This window comes from Mobula hypostoma, chromosome 7 (assembly GCF_963921235.1).
Source record: "Mobula hypostoma chromosome 7, sMobHyp1.1, whole genome shotgun sequence".
Lineage (NCBI taxonomy): Eukaryota > Metazoa > Chordata > Chondrichthyes > Myliobatiformes > Myliobatidae > Mobula > Mobula hypostoma.
The window spans coordinates 184,561,423-184,577,354 of record NC_086103.1 but is presented as its reverse complement, the minus strand read 5'-3'; the positions used below and the strand labels follow the sequence as shown (position 1 = coordinate 184,577,354).

General features: G+C 45.6%; 1 protein-coding gene across 1 annotated transcript in view; it reads left to right on the top strand.

Moving 5' to 3' along the window:
* inppl1a (inositol polyphosphate phosphatase-like 1a) overlaps positions 1 to 15,932 on the top strand; it is a 217,441-nt gene that overhangs the window by 152,441 nt on the left and 49,068 nt on the right. The window contains exons 12-17 of the mRNA XM_063054726.1: positions 40 to 236; positions 4,505 to 4,622; positions 6,797 to 6,893; positions 9,373 to 9,511; positions 13,393 to 13,492; positions 14,293 to 14,381. Coding sequence (XP_062910796.1) covers positions 40 to 236; positions 4,505 to 4,622; positions 6,797 to 6,893; positions 9,373 to 9,511; positions 13,393 to 13,492; positions 14,293 to 14,381 — 740 coding nt within the window. The remainder of the gene's footprint in view (positions 1 to 39; positions 237 to 4,504; positions 4,623 to 6,796; positions 6,894 to 9,372; positions 9,512 to 13,392; positions 13,493 to 14,292; positions 14,382 to 15,932) is intronic.

The following is a 15,932-nucleotide window of genomic DNA, read 5'->3' as shown; positions in this document are numbered from 1 at the left end:
TTTGAAGCGTGTCTCCCTCTCAAATATTTTGTTGACCAGGAAGTGCCCCCCCTCCGAAAGTCATGGCGTCCTGGCTGGTTTCCAAAGGCCTTGGGAAGACTCTGGACGAGATGGCGGTCACCATTCCACACGACATCTATGTCATTGGGACCCAGGAGAACTCTGTGGCAGACAAGGAGTGGGTTGACTTTGTCCGAGGCAGTCTGAAGGAGTGCACCGACCTGGACTTCAAGCCGGTAAGGTGTGCAGTGGAGAGACAGCTGATGTTCAGCTTTCTCCTTGTGGTGGTCATAGGGATGTCTGGCGCACTTGAGTTTCCGGATTGGAGTTTGGGGTATCCTTCGATCCTCCTACATCCCCCACACTCACGTCCATTCATATTCTGAGATTAGCGACACCATTATATAAGATTGCCTTTATTTTGTTCCCTACTTGTGAGTCCTTGTGCAGGATTCCTGAAAGGTTAACTTGCAAATGCAACTTTAGCATTCATTTCCAGAGGACTAGGATATCAAATCAAGGATGTAATGCTGAGGCTTTATAAGACATTGGTCACACTGCATTCGTGAGCAATTTTGGGCCCCTTATCTAAGAAGAGATGTTGTGTCGTTGGAGAGAGCCTGAAGGAGGTTCACAAGAATGCTTCAGGGAATGAAGGGGTTAACATATGAGGAGTGTTTGATAGCTTTGGGCCTGTACTCACTGGAGTTTAGAATGAGGGAGGATCTCATTGAAACTTCTCAAATATTGAAAAACCTAGATAGAGAGGATGTGGAGAGGATGTTTCCTATAGTGGGAGAGTCTGGGATCAGAGGGCAAAATTTCTGAATAAAGGGACATACGTTCAGGTCAGAGATGAGGAATTTCTTTAGCCAGAGGGTGGTGAATCTGTGGAATTCATTGCCACAGGCGGCTGTGGAGGCCAAGTCAGGTACTTGGGCGAAGGCAGGAGAATGGGATCGAGAGGGATAATAAATCATCCATAATGGAATGTCAGTGTCGACCTGATGGGCTGAATGGCCTAATTCTACTCCTAATTCTATTCTGTTGGTAATGCGAGGTTGTCCATTTTGGAAGGAAAAATGAAAGAGCAGATTATTGTTTAAATGGTAAAAAAATTGCAGCATGCAGAGGGACTTGGGAGTGCTTGTACATGAATCACAAAAGGTTGGTTTGCAGGTGCAGCAGGCCATCAAGAAGGCAAATGGAATGTGGCCTTCATTGCTAGAGGGATTGAATTTAAGAACAGGAAGGTTATGTTGCAACTGTACAGGGTACTGGTGAGGCCGCACCTGGAGCACTGCGTGTAGTTCTGGTCTCCTTACTCGAGGAAGGATATACTGGCTTTGGAAGTGGTGTGGAGGAGGTTCACCAGGATGATTCCAGAGAAGAAGGGGTTGGACTATGAGGAAAGATTGATTCGCCTGGAACTGTACTCACTGGAATTCAGAAGAACGAGAGAAGATCTTTTAGGAACTAGGGGACATAGCCTCAAGATTCAGGGAGTGGATTTAGGATGGAATGAGGAGGAATTGCTTTTCCCAGAGAGTGGTGAATCTGTAGAATTCTCTGCCCAATGAAGCAGTGGAGAACTACTTCAGTAAATAGATTTAGGACAAGGCTGGATAGATCTTTGCATAGTGGGGGAATTAAGGGTTATGGGGAAAAGGCAGGTAGGTGGAGATGAGTCCATGGCCAGATCAGCCATGATCTTATTGAGTGGCGGAGCAGGATTGATGGGCCAGATGGCCAACTCCTGCTCCTATCTTTTATGTTTTTATGTCCTTTGGTCTAATGGTCTGTGTACATCTCCAGGTTCCTCCATCGATCTCAGAGTCTTTTAGTTCGTACCTCTGGACTGGGCGAGCTAGCATATTGGTAAATTGGTTTATTGTTGACACAAGTGCTGAGGTACAGTGAGAAACATCTTGAATGCTGTTCATGCAGGTCAATTCATTACAGTGCAGAATGCAGAATAAAGTGTTACAGTTACAGAGAAAGGTAGAAGTTAGGAGTCCAACTTGTTGTACTAGGGAACCATTCAGTGGTTTTATAGTAGTGGGGTAGAAGGTGTCATTGAGCCAGGTGGGACGAGCTTTCAGGCTTTTGTATCTCCTATCTGATGGGAGAGAGGAGAAGTTAGAATGTCCGGAGTGGGTGGGTCTTTGATTACACTGGCTGCTTTACTGAGGCAGTAAGAAGTGTAGACAGAGTCCATGGATGTGCTGAGCTGTGTCCACAAATCTGCAGTTTTCTGTAGTCATGGGCAGAGTATTTGCCGTATCAAGTTGTGATGTATCCAGACAGGATGCTTTCAATGGTGCATCGATAAAAAATTGTAAAAGCCCCAAGGTCCAATGCAAAGATCTCTTCTCCTGTGAGAGAATTGAGAACCAGGCATTTCAGAACCAGCATGGTCAGTCACTTGAGGTCTGGAGTTTTCCCTGAAATTTACAAGGATGATTCTGGGAATGAAGGGGTTAACATATGAGGAGCATTTGGCAGCTTTGGGCTTGTACTCACTGGAACTTAGAAGAATGTAGGGGACGTCATTGAAACCTACTGAATGTTGAAAGGACTAGATAGGGTGGATGTGGAGAGGATGTTTCCTATGGTGGGTGCACAGCCTTAAAACTGAGGGACAACCTTTTAGAACAGAGGTATAAGGAGGATTTTTTTTTTAGCCAGAGAGTGGTGAATCTGTGGAATGCTCTGCCACAAACTGAGGTGGAGGCCAAGTCCGTGGGTATATTTAAGGTGGAAGTTGACTGTTTCCTGATTGGTCAGGGCATCACAGGATATGGGGGGGAAGGCAGGTGTGTGGGGTTGAGTGGGATCCGGGATCAGTCATAATGAAATGGTGGTGCAGACTTAATGGGCTGAATGGCCTTATTCTGCTCCTGTGTCTTATGGTCTTAAGAAAGGTAATGAAGGGACAGTGGTAAGGGGATGAAAGATTTTTATTGGTAAATGAGTTTGACATGTTGATGTGACAATCTGATCTACTGTAAACACAAAATAATCTGCAGATGCTGGGGTCAAAGTAACACTCACACCACGCTGGAGGAACTCAGCAGGTCGGGCAGCATCCGTGGAAAAGATCGGTCGACGTTTCAGGCCGGAACCTGACGAAGGGTTTCGGCCCGAAACGTCGACCGATCTTTTCTACGGATGCTGCCCGACCTGTTCTGTTCCTCCAGCGTGTTGTGAGTGATCTACTGTAATCTCATTAAATCTCATTACAGGCACCATGACTTGCTCTTGCAGCTAATTTGTATGTGAGTATCCTATTTCATGTTGATTGAACCAAACAGCTCTCCCCATGGACAAACCAAGCATCATGGGGTCATAGAGCACCACTGCACAGAAACAGGCTCTTCGGCCCATCCAGTCAATGCCAGCCTGTTATCCATGTTACTTATCCAAACTTGTTTTGAATGTTGCAATCCAACCCACATCCACCACTTCCTCTGGCAGTTAATTCCACACTCGCACGCTCTCAATGAAGAAGTTCCTCCTCAGGTTCCTCTTATCACCTGTTAACACCCGCTGGGAGTAAAGGAACGAGAAGGACTTCTGGCTGTTAGCCTGTTCCCTGCATTATCTCAATCATTATTTGGCGATCAGAATCAGGTTTACCATCACTAACGGATGTTGTGAAATTTGTTGTTTTGTGTCAGTACATTTCAATACATAGTAATTTAAAAAATAAATTACATAAGAAATATGCTGTGTGTAAAATATTAAATTAAGTAGTGCAAAAAGAGCAAAAAAAAAGAAGTGAGGTCGTGTTCATGGACCATTCAGAGATCTGATGGCAGAGGAGAAGAAGCTGTTCCTAAAACATTTGAGTGTTTGCCTTCGTGTTCCTGTACCTCCTCCCTGATTGTAGCAATGAGAAACCATAGAAAAACTACAGTACAGAAACAGGCCTTTTGGCCCTTCTTGGCTGTGCCGAACCATTTTCTGCCTAGTCCCACTGACCTGCACACGGACCATATCCCTCCATACACCTCTCATCCATGTATCTGTCCTATTTATTCTTAAATATTAAAAAAGAACCCGCATTTACCACCTCGTCTGGCAGCTCATTCCACACTCCCATCACTCTCTGTGTGAAGAAGCCCCCCCTAATGTTCTCTTTAAACTTTTCCCCCCTCACCCTTAACCCATGTCCTCTGGTTTTTTTCTCCCCTTGCCTCAGTGGAAAAAGAAGAGGGCATGTGCTTGATGTTGAGGGTCCTTACTGATGGATGCCTTTCTGAGCATTGCCTTTCGAAGGTGGGGACATTAATGCCCACGATGGAGCTGCCTGAGTCTACATCCTCTGTAGCTTTTTCCGATCCTGTGCAGTGGCCCCTCCACACCAGATACTGATGCAACTATAGCATGTCTCCACAAAGGATGTCTCCAGCCTTTTGGTCGATATGGTGGGTCTAGTGTCCGATTGGTGCTTGTGCTCTGAAGCGGTAAGTGACCGTGTAGTAAATGTGTCCATTTGCAGATTGCAATGCAGACGCTGTGGAACATTAAAATCGCCGTCCTGGTGAAGCCGGAGCACGAGAACAGGATCAGCCACGTCAGCACGTCCAGCGTGAAGACCGGAATAGCCAACACTCTGGGTATGTAAACTGGCGACAGCACTGTACCTGCTGGCATACTGCTGATGCACCGTGTGCAGAGTCCGAATCAGGTTTATTATCATTGGCGTACATCATGAAATGTACTGTTCTGCAATACATTATAATTTTAAATATCTATAAATTACAGTAATTATATGTTGGTTGTACGTCAGTTTGGACAATGACGATTGTGCTTGTGCAGCTCACTGTGTGTTTGGAGGTCAGTTCCCGAGCAGTGTAGACGTTCACAGTGAGGACAAGGAGAACATCATGATTCCACAGGCACGGCTGTTGCTGCTCCTTTCCTCTTCTGTTGGGCAGTCTCCAGGTCCATGTGACGCTTTTCTTCCAAGTTGCTGTGAGCAAGTCTAACCAAGGCTCACCAGCCAGTTCTGTCGCGTGCCCTATGTTCCAGATGCTGGGATGCAAGCCCCAGCTAGAGCTTCTAATGATCCACGTTAAGGAGTCGGAGCTGCAAAATGGATGCACTCCGGATTATTCCGGAGGCTGAAGGAGTGATAGGACATACAGAGAGGTAGTTACACCCGAGGTGCAGGACACAGGGAACTGGGAGAGTCAGGAAAGGGAAAGGAGTTAAGGAGCCAGTGAGCTAAATGGAGAGAAAATACAAAAAACTGAGGTGTAAAGAGACTTAGGAGGCCTTGTCCGGGATTCCCTAAAGATTAATTTGCAGGTTGAGTCTGTGGTGAGGAAGGCAAATGCAATGTTAGCATTCATTTCAAGAGGACAAAATATAAAAGTAAGGATGTAATGTTGAGACTTTATCAAGCACTGGTGAGGCCTCACTTGGAATATTGTGAGTAGTTTTGGGCCCCTTATTAAGACCATTAAGATATAAGAGTAGAATTAGGCTATTTGGCCCATCAAGTCTATTCCGCCATTTCATCATGGCTGATCCAATTTCTTCTCAGCCACAATCTCCTGCCTTCTCCCCATATCCCTTCATGCCCTGACTAACAAGAATACATCAATCTCTGCTTTAAGTATACATAAAGACTTGGCAAAGAATTCCACACTTTCAGCACCCTCTGACTAAAGAAATTCCTCCTCATCTCCATTCTACAAGGATGCCCCTCTATTCTGAGGCTGTGTCCTCTGGTCTAAGACTCTCTCACCATAGAAAACATCCTCTCCACATCCAAAAATATAGTATTATGGTTTTTGAGGCCTTGCAGTTGTTATAACCGGGCGTGGTAGTGGGAATAAGCTCCCATTACCTACTAAATACTTCCAATGGCATACATCTCAGATAGCCTCTGACAACCAGGTCCAGCTCCTGGCCTTCATGTGTGACTTAGCTGCTAAGCCTGCTGGAACTGTTTCTACTGACAAAAAAAAAAGGGCAATGGTGGGTCAGTGGCTCATCTAGGATAAGCAAAACTCTGATCTCAAACTTCCACTGCCTTGTAGCTATGGGGAAAAGCTTTGGAAATAAACACCAATGAAAAATCCGGAGCTGGAGTCCATAACACAGTCCTACGTTGAGTTCAGCGCTAATGGGCAAGTCCTGCAACATCGCTGCTGCCAAACAGTATGGGTCTCTGCCATTCCTTTGGGTTCAGCAGCTGTGCCGAAGGAGTGAGCCTGCTGCTCAGGGTCCAGCTTGCTGTCCATATCGTACTGTGCAGGCTTGTGTATCGTGGACAGCTGGGGTGCAATATCCGTGGTCGACCCTTACCAACAGAGAGCCTCTGGGGTTTTTCAGGTGGGCTCACAAACCTGATGGTAGTGGGGAGAGACCTGGAGGTGTGGGTCTTCAGAACCCTGTACCTCCTGCCTCTGCCTGATGGGAAGAGACAGTGACCCAGATTTTTGGGGTGGGGGGGGGGGTTCCCCGATGATGGGTGTTGCCTTCCTGAGACCTCGACTGGTGTAGATGTTTTGGATGGTCGAGAGGGCTGTAGCTGGGTCCACCACCGTCTGTATCCTCTTTGTATTCCTCTGAGGTTTTCTATGCCAGGCGGTGATACAGACAGGCAGTTGGCCTTTCGTCATAGATGTCACTGACACAGTGTACTATGTTTTTCACCTTGGCCCTGGAACAAGACTGTTTCATTTAGCTGTCTATACATGTGTGGTTGAATGGCAATTAACCTAGAACTTGAACTTGTATCAGGTCCAATTCACTGAAGATTTTCCTTCATCTTTCACAGGTAACAAAGGTGCAGTTGGCGTTTCCTTCATGTTCAATGGCACATCGTTTGGATTTGTGAACTGCCATTTAACATCTGGTAATGAGAAGACTGCAAGGTAAGTCTAATGTGGAGCCTCCTTATTGGTCGTTGTACTGGGAAAGGAAGCTCACCCGTGAGTTTCTGTCATGCAGAGGTGAACCAGGTCCACCAGGTTTTACTGATGGTAGCTACTGTGTGTCAAAGTCAGTTTATTATTAAAGTGTGTATATGTCACAGATTCACTCTCCTCTGGCTAATATCTTCCACAGTAGTGTAGTGGTTAGCACAACGCTATTAGAGCTCGGGGTGTTGGAGTTGGGAGTTCAATTCTGGCACCATCCGTAAGGAGTCTGTATGTTCTCCCCATGGAATGTGTGGGTTTTCCCTGTGTGCTCTGGTTTCCCTCCACAGTCCAAAGCCGTACTGGGTAGGTTAATTAGTCATTGTAAATTGTCCCATGATTAAGTTTGGGTTAATCAGGTTTAATGGGGGGGGGGGGCGCGCGGAATAATGGTCAGCATGGCTCAAAGGGCCAGAAGGACTGTTTCGCTAAATAAATAAATATGTTGATTCATTAATCAGTCTGTGGAATTCATGGCCACTGACAGCTGTAGAGGCCAAATCATTGAGTATATTTAAGTAGAGTTGATCAGTCAGGGCGTCAAAAGTTACGGAGAGAAGGCAAGAGAATGGGGTTGAGAGGAACAATAAATCAGCCACGATGGAATGGCAGAGCAGAAAGATGGGACGAGTGGCCTAATTCTGCTCCCATGTCTTATGGTCTGATTTACTGCCCTGATGTTCATTTTGATAGAGAATCAGATTATTACTGACACGTGACATGAAGCGGGTTGTTTTGCAGTAGCAGTAGTACAGTACAAGACATAAAATTAATGTAAAGCTACAGAAATGACCAGTGCAAAACAAAAGGTACAGTGACAGTGAGATAGTGTTTCTGGGCTCGTGGGTCATTCGGAAAGAATCTTCGAGCTCCTTGTACCTCCCTCCCGATGCTGGTAATGGGAAGAGGGCACATCTTGGATAGTGAGGGCCTTTAGAGATGGAAGGCACCTTCCTGGGGCACTGCCTCTTGAAACATAGAAAATGTAGAAAAAGGAGGGGAAGAGAAGATGGCAGCGTGACGCAGCGCGCGCGGTCGCTCCGAAATGATATCGTATTTGTTAAGTAGGGGCCGTGCACAATCCTGATTTGATGGAGACAGACGTGAGAAGCACGGAGGAACATCTGGAGAAACTTCTGAAATGCCCGTTTCGCTGCCGCTGCTACTGTGTGATCGAGAATCTCCAGAGGGGAAGGCCCCGAATCCTCGGCTTTGCCTATTGCCTGTTGCCGGGGCCGGGGTTGAAGCGCTCAGCAGAGATGGTGCTCAGTGTCGGAGGGCTGGTCGGCGGCTCGAAGTTTTTGGACGGACTCAAGAGTCGGCTGTGGTCGGGTGCTTCCAGGGTGCTGCATCGGCAAGTTTTGCAGCGCTGGATGTTCATGGCTGGGAGAGTCTTTTTCCTTCCTTCTACTGTTTGCATGAGATGATGGGACTTTCGAGAGGCTTTGAGACTTTTTTTTACCGTGCCCATGGTCTGTTCTTATCAAATTACGGTATTGCTTTGCACTATTGTAACTATATGTTATAATTATGTGGTTTTTGTCAGTTTTTCAGTCTTGATTTGTCTTGTGTTTCTGTGATATCGTTCTGGAGGAACATTGTATCATTTCTTAATGCATGCATTACTAAATGACAATAAAAGAGGACTGCATGTCCTCATAATCTAAAAAACATACAGCACAATACAGGCCCTTCGGCTCACAAAGCTGTGCCGAAAGATGTCCAAGATCCTGTGCAGTGGTGCATCCGTACCAGATGGTGATACAACCAGTCAGAATGTTTTCCTCCAAACTTTTGTACAAGTCTGTAAAAGTACTGAATCTCCAAGTTTGTAACAAAATAGATCCACTGGCATATCTTCTTCGCAATTGCATCAATGTTTTAGGCCCAGAGACTCGAAGCTGTTCCCCCTTTCCACTGCTGACCCCTCATGTGTTCTCCTGACTTCCCCTTCCTGAAATCTACCATCTGTTCCTTGGTCTTGCTGACATCTGTAGATGACCAAATGCCTTCTCTTTTTTCCACTTCATGTTTCCTTGTGAGGAGGTTCGTTACAGATGGTGGTGGTGATCAGATTGTTTGCACATTTTGTTGAGGCAGCACTCTGTCCTGTAAGTGGCTGGCGTGTGCAGGAAGAATTCAGCTGACAGAATTGTACTATCAAGAACAAAAATAAATAATGTAAAGGAAAAGAAATAATGAGTTAGTGCTTGTGGGTTCTTGGATTGTTCAGAAATCTGATGGTGGAGGGGAAGAAGTTGTTCCTAAAATGTTGAATCTGGCTCCTGTACCACCTCCGTGATGGTAGTAGTGAGATGAGGGAGTGTCCCTTCATGATGGAAGCTGCCTTTTTAAGACCAGCTACTTGATAGAACAGGAGAACATTGAACCGGAGTGAACGCTGTCTTTATCCAGTCCTGTCTCTTGCACCCAGGCGAAACCAAAACTACTTGGACATCCTGAGGTTACTTTCCCTGGGCGATAAGCAACTCAGCTCTTTCGACATCTCCTTACGGTTCACCCATCTCTTCTGGTTTGGAGACCTCAATTACCGGTTGGACATGGAGCTGCAGGTAGGTCGTGTCACCACATGAGCATGCTGCTTCCTGTCCCCTCAGACCACTTCCCCTCTTGGCTTTGACCATTCCCAGTTTGCTTCCCAACTAGCCCAGGAGCAGGCTAGAGACTGACGATTCTGCAGATGCTGCAAGTCCAGGGGAACACACACAAGCGGGTCAGGCAGCATCAATGCAGAGGAATAAAGAGCCAATGTTTCGGGCTGAGACCCTTCATCAGGACTCCACAGTTCTGATAAAGAGCCTCATCCAAAAACGTCGGCTGTTTATCCTCTCCATAGATGCTGCCTGCCCTGCTGGGTTCATTCAGCATTTTGTGTCTATTGACTGTTCATCTAAACCAATTGCATTTGCCTCTGTTTGAGTCATATCTATGGATACGGATTTATCACGTGTATATCGAAACACAGTGAAAGGAATTGTTTGAATTAACAACTAACACAGCCCAAGGGTGTGCTGGGGGCAGCCCGCATTCTGGCCCATTCTCGGCAGAACAACACAAGCAACCATCACAACAAGGGAGCCAAGGTGGTGTAACTTTCCCTCTCTCCCACACTTCCAACACCAGGAGAGACCACCTCTGGGCCTCCAGTGGACTCCCCACACTTTGAGCCTCCAAATTCCCCAGTAGACTTGCAGACTCTAAAGCTTAACTGTACCTGTCCAAATGCCTTTTAAACATTGTTCAAGTTTATTGTCACCCGACTGCGTGTATATATACAACCAATTGAAACAACGTTCCTCTAGACCACAGTACACCCACTAAACAGCAGATAAAACAAAGGGGGGGACATCGACTCAGACCATGAGAGGCCTGCATCGGGCATTTTCGTGCCTTACGAGGCGCAGATTGGAAGTCTGTGTGGGGCGCCACTCCTCGCACAGACCCTCAGAGCATTATGTGATTACGTGCCTTGCTCAAGGACACAAACATACTGCCACAGCTGAGGCTCGAACTAGCGACCTTGAGGTAACTAGACGAACGCCTTAACCACTTGGCCACGTGCCCAACCAAAAACAAAATATTACCTTAAATAATTTAATAAAATGTAATTCAAAATGCATGCAGGTAAACAGTAAATGGCTCCCAGTCCTAGTGATGAGACCTCGGTGGTGACAAAGTATTCATTATTCTCACAGCCTGAGGGAAGAAGCTGTTACTCAGTCTGGCCGTCCCAGTGAGTCGAATAGATTGTGGAATAGGTGAGATTGTGCAATCGATCAGTCCTCAGCCTCTCTCACTCCAGAGCAAGTAGTCCCAGCCTGACCAGTCTCTCCTTTTAACTCAAACCCTTTGGCCCGGTAACTTCCCTGTCAATCTTTTCTGTACCTGCTTCGGTTTAACCACACCCTCTAGCTGGCGACCAGAACTGCACATGATATTCAAGATCAATTGCAGTCCTACCAACACAGCACAGGAACAGGCCCTTCGGCCCACAATGTTGTGCCTAGCCGATTAAATTAGTATTCAGATGGCCAACTAAACTAATCCCTGATGTCTACACGAAGTCCATATCCTTACCTTTCCTCACATCCATGTGCCTATCTAAACCTTTGTTAAAAATCTCTAATGTATCTGCCTCTACCCCCGCCCCAGGCAGCTCATTCCAGACACCCACCACTCTGTGTGTATAAAACAAAATAAACTTGCCTCTCACATCTCCTTTAAATTACTCCCTCTCACCTTAAAAACATGCCCTCTGGTATTAGACATTTCAAAGTTGAGAAAAGGATACTGTCTGTCTACTCTGTCTATGCCTCTCATAATCTTATAAACCTCCATCAGATCTCCCCTCAGCTTCTACCATTCCAGAGAAGACAACCCAAGTTTGTCCAACCTCTCATTAAAGCCCATTTTCTTGCAGGCATTCACGGTAGAACAAATAAATACAATAGGATCAGTGAAAAACTATACACTAGGACTGACAAACCAATGTGCAAAAGAAGACAACTGCGCAAATAAAAAATAAATATGTGATCTAATGTGCTTGAAAGTGGGTCCATGGGATGTGCAGTTAGTTCAGAGTTGGGGTGAGTGAGGTTATCCATGTTAGTTCAGGAGCCTGATGGTTGAAAGGTACTTCCTGTTCCTGCCCTGGTGGTGTGGGACGTAATGCTTCTGTACCTCCTGCCTGGTGCCAGCAGCGAGAAGAAAGCTTGGCCTGTTCATTACATCAGCAAACGATAACTGCCACATCACCAAAATGAAACAGTGAAGATTAACCCTTTAAAAGAATGTCTTTTGAAACTTGCACGTCCTCTGACTGCCAAAGAAAATTACTTCTGGTCTTCAGGCTGGTGCTGCATCTACTGTAGGGTGCCAGGGAGAAGGCATTGTTTTGGCGGTAATGTGTTGTGAGGGTTTTCATCTCTGAGCATGGCCTTCACATTCATTGGGATCTTGATTTTCTCCATTATACATTGGAGCTGAATTAGGCCAATCAGCCCATCAAGTCTGCTCTAGCATTCCATCATATTATCCCTCTCAACCCCATTCTCCTGCCTTCTCGCCATAACCTTTGACTCCCTTACTAATCAAAATCGTATCAAAAACGAATCCACTTTAAATATATCCAATGATTGGTCTCCACTGATGTGTGTGCAATGAATTCCACAGAATCACCCCCCGCTGGCTGAAGAAATACCCCCTCATATTGGTTCTAATGAGATTCCTTTAATTTTGAGGCTGTGCCTTCCCCACTCTAGGAAACATCCTCTCTATATGGACTCCATCTTCAGCAGCTGATGACTACTGCTGGGCCACAGCTGTACAGACCACAAAATAACTATAAAAGGTGTTTGATGAACATCAATCTCACCAAAGCATCACCACTACTCCCCATCCTTTTCCCATCTACCATTCATAATCTTTCCATGACACATAATTTAATTGGAATTAGAGACTGAAACCTGGCTTATTTCTGTATTAATGACTAATATAAGGGGGCATAATGTGAAAGTGGAGGAGAGTGTGAGGTAGGCTTTATTACAGAGAGTGGTGGGTACATGAAGAGCCCTGCCAGGGCTGGTGGCGTTCGGGACAGTGAAGAGACTCTTAGAGGGGCAGATGAATGATTGAAAAATGGAGGCAATGTGGGAGGGAGGGGTTAGGTTGATCTTGGAGTAAGATAAAGGGCCAGAGGAGGTTCACGTGAATGATCCCGGGAGTGAAAGGGTTAATGTACGAGGAGCACTTGATCGCTCTGGGCCTGTTCTTGCTGGAATTTAGAAGAATGAAGGGGATCCCACTGAATCCTATTGAATATTGAAAGGCCTAGATAGAGTAGACATGGAGAGGATATTTCTTATGGTAGGGGGAGTCGAGGACCGGAGGGCACAGCCTCAGAACCGAAGGACGTCCATTTAGAACAGAGATGAGGAGGGATGTCTTTAGCCAGAGAGTGGCAAATCTGTGGAATTCATTGCCACAGATGGCTGTGGAGGCCAGGTCATTGGATGTATTGAAAGCAGAGGTTGATAAGTGCTTGATTAGTCAGGGTGTTGGAGATTACGGGGAGAAGACTGGAGGATGGGGTTGAGTGAAATATTATATTAGCCATGAGGAATGGCAGAGCAGATCCGATGGGCTGAATGGTCTTATTCTGCTCCTATGTCTTATGGTCTTAAAGGGCTGGTACTACATTGTGGGCCAAATGGCCTGTTCTTTTTAATGTGTTATGTTCTATTAGCCTCCTTCGCCCCTCCCCTTTCCACCTTTTCCATTCCTCAGGGAGCCTGAAATGAATATGGCCATACGGTCAGCTGGAGTTGAAGTAAGCTATGTGGGCGCTGGGGAGCTGGCTCACCCCTCACCTCTCTGCGATCCGTGGCCCTTCCCTTCCCTTCTGATCTCTTGCACTCTTTGCTCCTGTGTTTAGGACATCCTGAATTATATCAATAGGAAAGAGTTGGAACCTCTGCAGAAAGTTGACCAGCTCAACCTGGAGAGAGAGAAAAATAAAATATTCCTTCGATTTTGTAAGTATTGAAATTGGTGTATTATTGTCACATGTGCTTAGTTTTTCCCTGCTAATTTGATCATCCATTCTAACTAGTCCCCTCTGTCTAATATCCCCATTGCTGCACTGTAAACACTTGAAACCACTTTTTATAATGCTGTTTATATTGTGAATACAGTACATGCTGGTGTTTATACACATTTTACTCTCTATCCATATCATACCACTGGAGCTGGCCGTCTGAGCTCGAGAGAGAGTAGAACCGCCCCAGTGCAATGGCTTTTCTGCTTTAAAATCTGTCCTGCATAGGTCTCCTGTCATTGTTGGGTATGACAGACAACCACCACAGGATAGTCTGTATCCATACTTTAACCTCTAACTTTATTTTTATACAATTCTTTATCCTTTATAATTGTTGGATTTTTTTGTTGTATGCCATGCCCTGACCAGCACACCACAGGAAATTCCTAATGCATGCAATTGTATAAGGGGAACAAGGCTGATCCTTGATGTAGTGAAATCAATTAATCTATGTATTTGAGCTATCATATATATTTATATTTATTGTGATTTTTTTTTCTTATTGTCAGTTCATTAACTTTGAGAGAGGTATGTTGGCTTGACACAGTGCCAGAGTCTGTCTGTCTCCTTCCTGCAATCCGTCTTGTCATTGTTTGAGATCTGGCCCATCCACAAACATGCAAATGAAGTCAAAGTAGAACTTGGCCACACGGTCACAAGTGTGTTGTTTGTTTCTGGTGGGCAGGTCCTGGCTTCTAGTGTTTGATTCAGGTGTTTTGTTATGCTTCCTGTTCTCAGTGGAAGAGGAGATCACCTTCCCTCCAACGTATCGGTATGAGAGAGGTTCCCGGGATGTGTATGTCTGCCACAAGCAGAAACCTACTGGGGTGAGTGAGGACTGGGACATTTCTAAACATCTTGTCTTTCATCACTGGCTCCTGTAACATGTAAAGGTTTTAAAGATTAGCTTTATTAGTCATAGTCATACTTTATTGATCCCAGGGGAAATTGGTTCTCATTACAGTTGCACCATACATAATAAATAGTAATAACACCATAAATAGTTAAATAGTAATATGTAAATTATGCCAGGAAATAAGTCCAGGACCAGCCTATTGGCTCAGGGTGTCTGACCCTCCAAGGGAGGAGTTGTAAAGTTTGATGGCCACAGGCAGGAATGACTTCCTATGACACTCTGTGTTGCATCTCGGTGGAATGAGTCTCTGGCTGAATGTACTCCTGTGCCCAACCAGTACATTATGTAGTGGATGGGAGACATTGTCCAAGATGGCATGCAACTTGGACAGCATCCTCTTTTCAGACACCACCGTCAGAGAGTCTAGTTCCATCCCCACAACATCACTGGCCTTACGAATGAGTTTGTTGATTCTTTTGGTGTCTGCTACCCTCAGCCTGCTGCCCCAGCACACAACAGCAAACATGATCGCACTGGCCACCACACACTCGTAGAACATCCTCAGCATCGTCCGGCAGATGTTAAAGGACCTCAGTCTCCTCAGGAAATAGAGACAGTTCTGACCCTTCTTGTAGACAGCCTCAGTGTTCTTAGACCAGTCCAGTTTATTGTCAATTCGTATCCCCAGGTACTTGTAATTCTCCACCATGTCCACACTGATCCCCTGGATGGAAACAGAGGTCACCGGTACCTTAGCTCTCCTCACGTCTACCACCAGCTCCGTAGTCTTTTTCACATTAAGCTGCCGATAATTCTGCTCACACCATGTGACAAAGTTTCCTACCGTAGCCCTGTACTCAGCCTCATCAAAACCTGCTCATGGACTGTTTGTCCCACTCCCATCAGTGAGGAGGCTACGTAGCATCCACACCAGGACTACCAGACTCAAAAACAGATACTTTCCCCAAGGAGTGAGGCTGATCCACCCCTCCACACCCCCAACCACCACTACTTTATCATTTCCTGTCAGAATCACCTTATGTACAGACACTCCTGTCCTAGCGACACTTTATGGACATACAATCAATCTATGTATATAAGCTATCTTGTATTTTAAATTTATTGTTTTTTTTATTATTGTTTTAATCTTATTGTGTTTTTTTTGTGCTGCATTTGATCTGGAGTAACAATTTTTTTTTCTCCTTTACATTTGTGTACTGGAAATGACATGAAGTGGTCTTGAATCTTGGAGCAGCAAAACAGACAGTGAAGTGTATTGTTTGTGTCAGTGACCAACACAGTCCGAGGCAGCCCACAAGTGTTGCCGTGTTTCTGACGCTCTTATAGCATGCCCACAATTTTCTAACCCGCAGACATACATCTTTGGAATGTGGGAGGGAACTGGAGTACCCACATGGTCATGGGGATGGCATACAAGCTCCTTACAGACAGTGGTGGGAATTGATCCCGTCGTAATCATAGTGCAGTCAAGCTACTGTTTTGCGAATACCATTTTGCATGG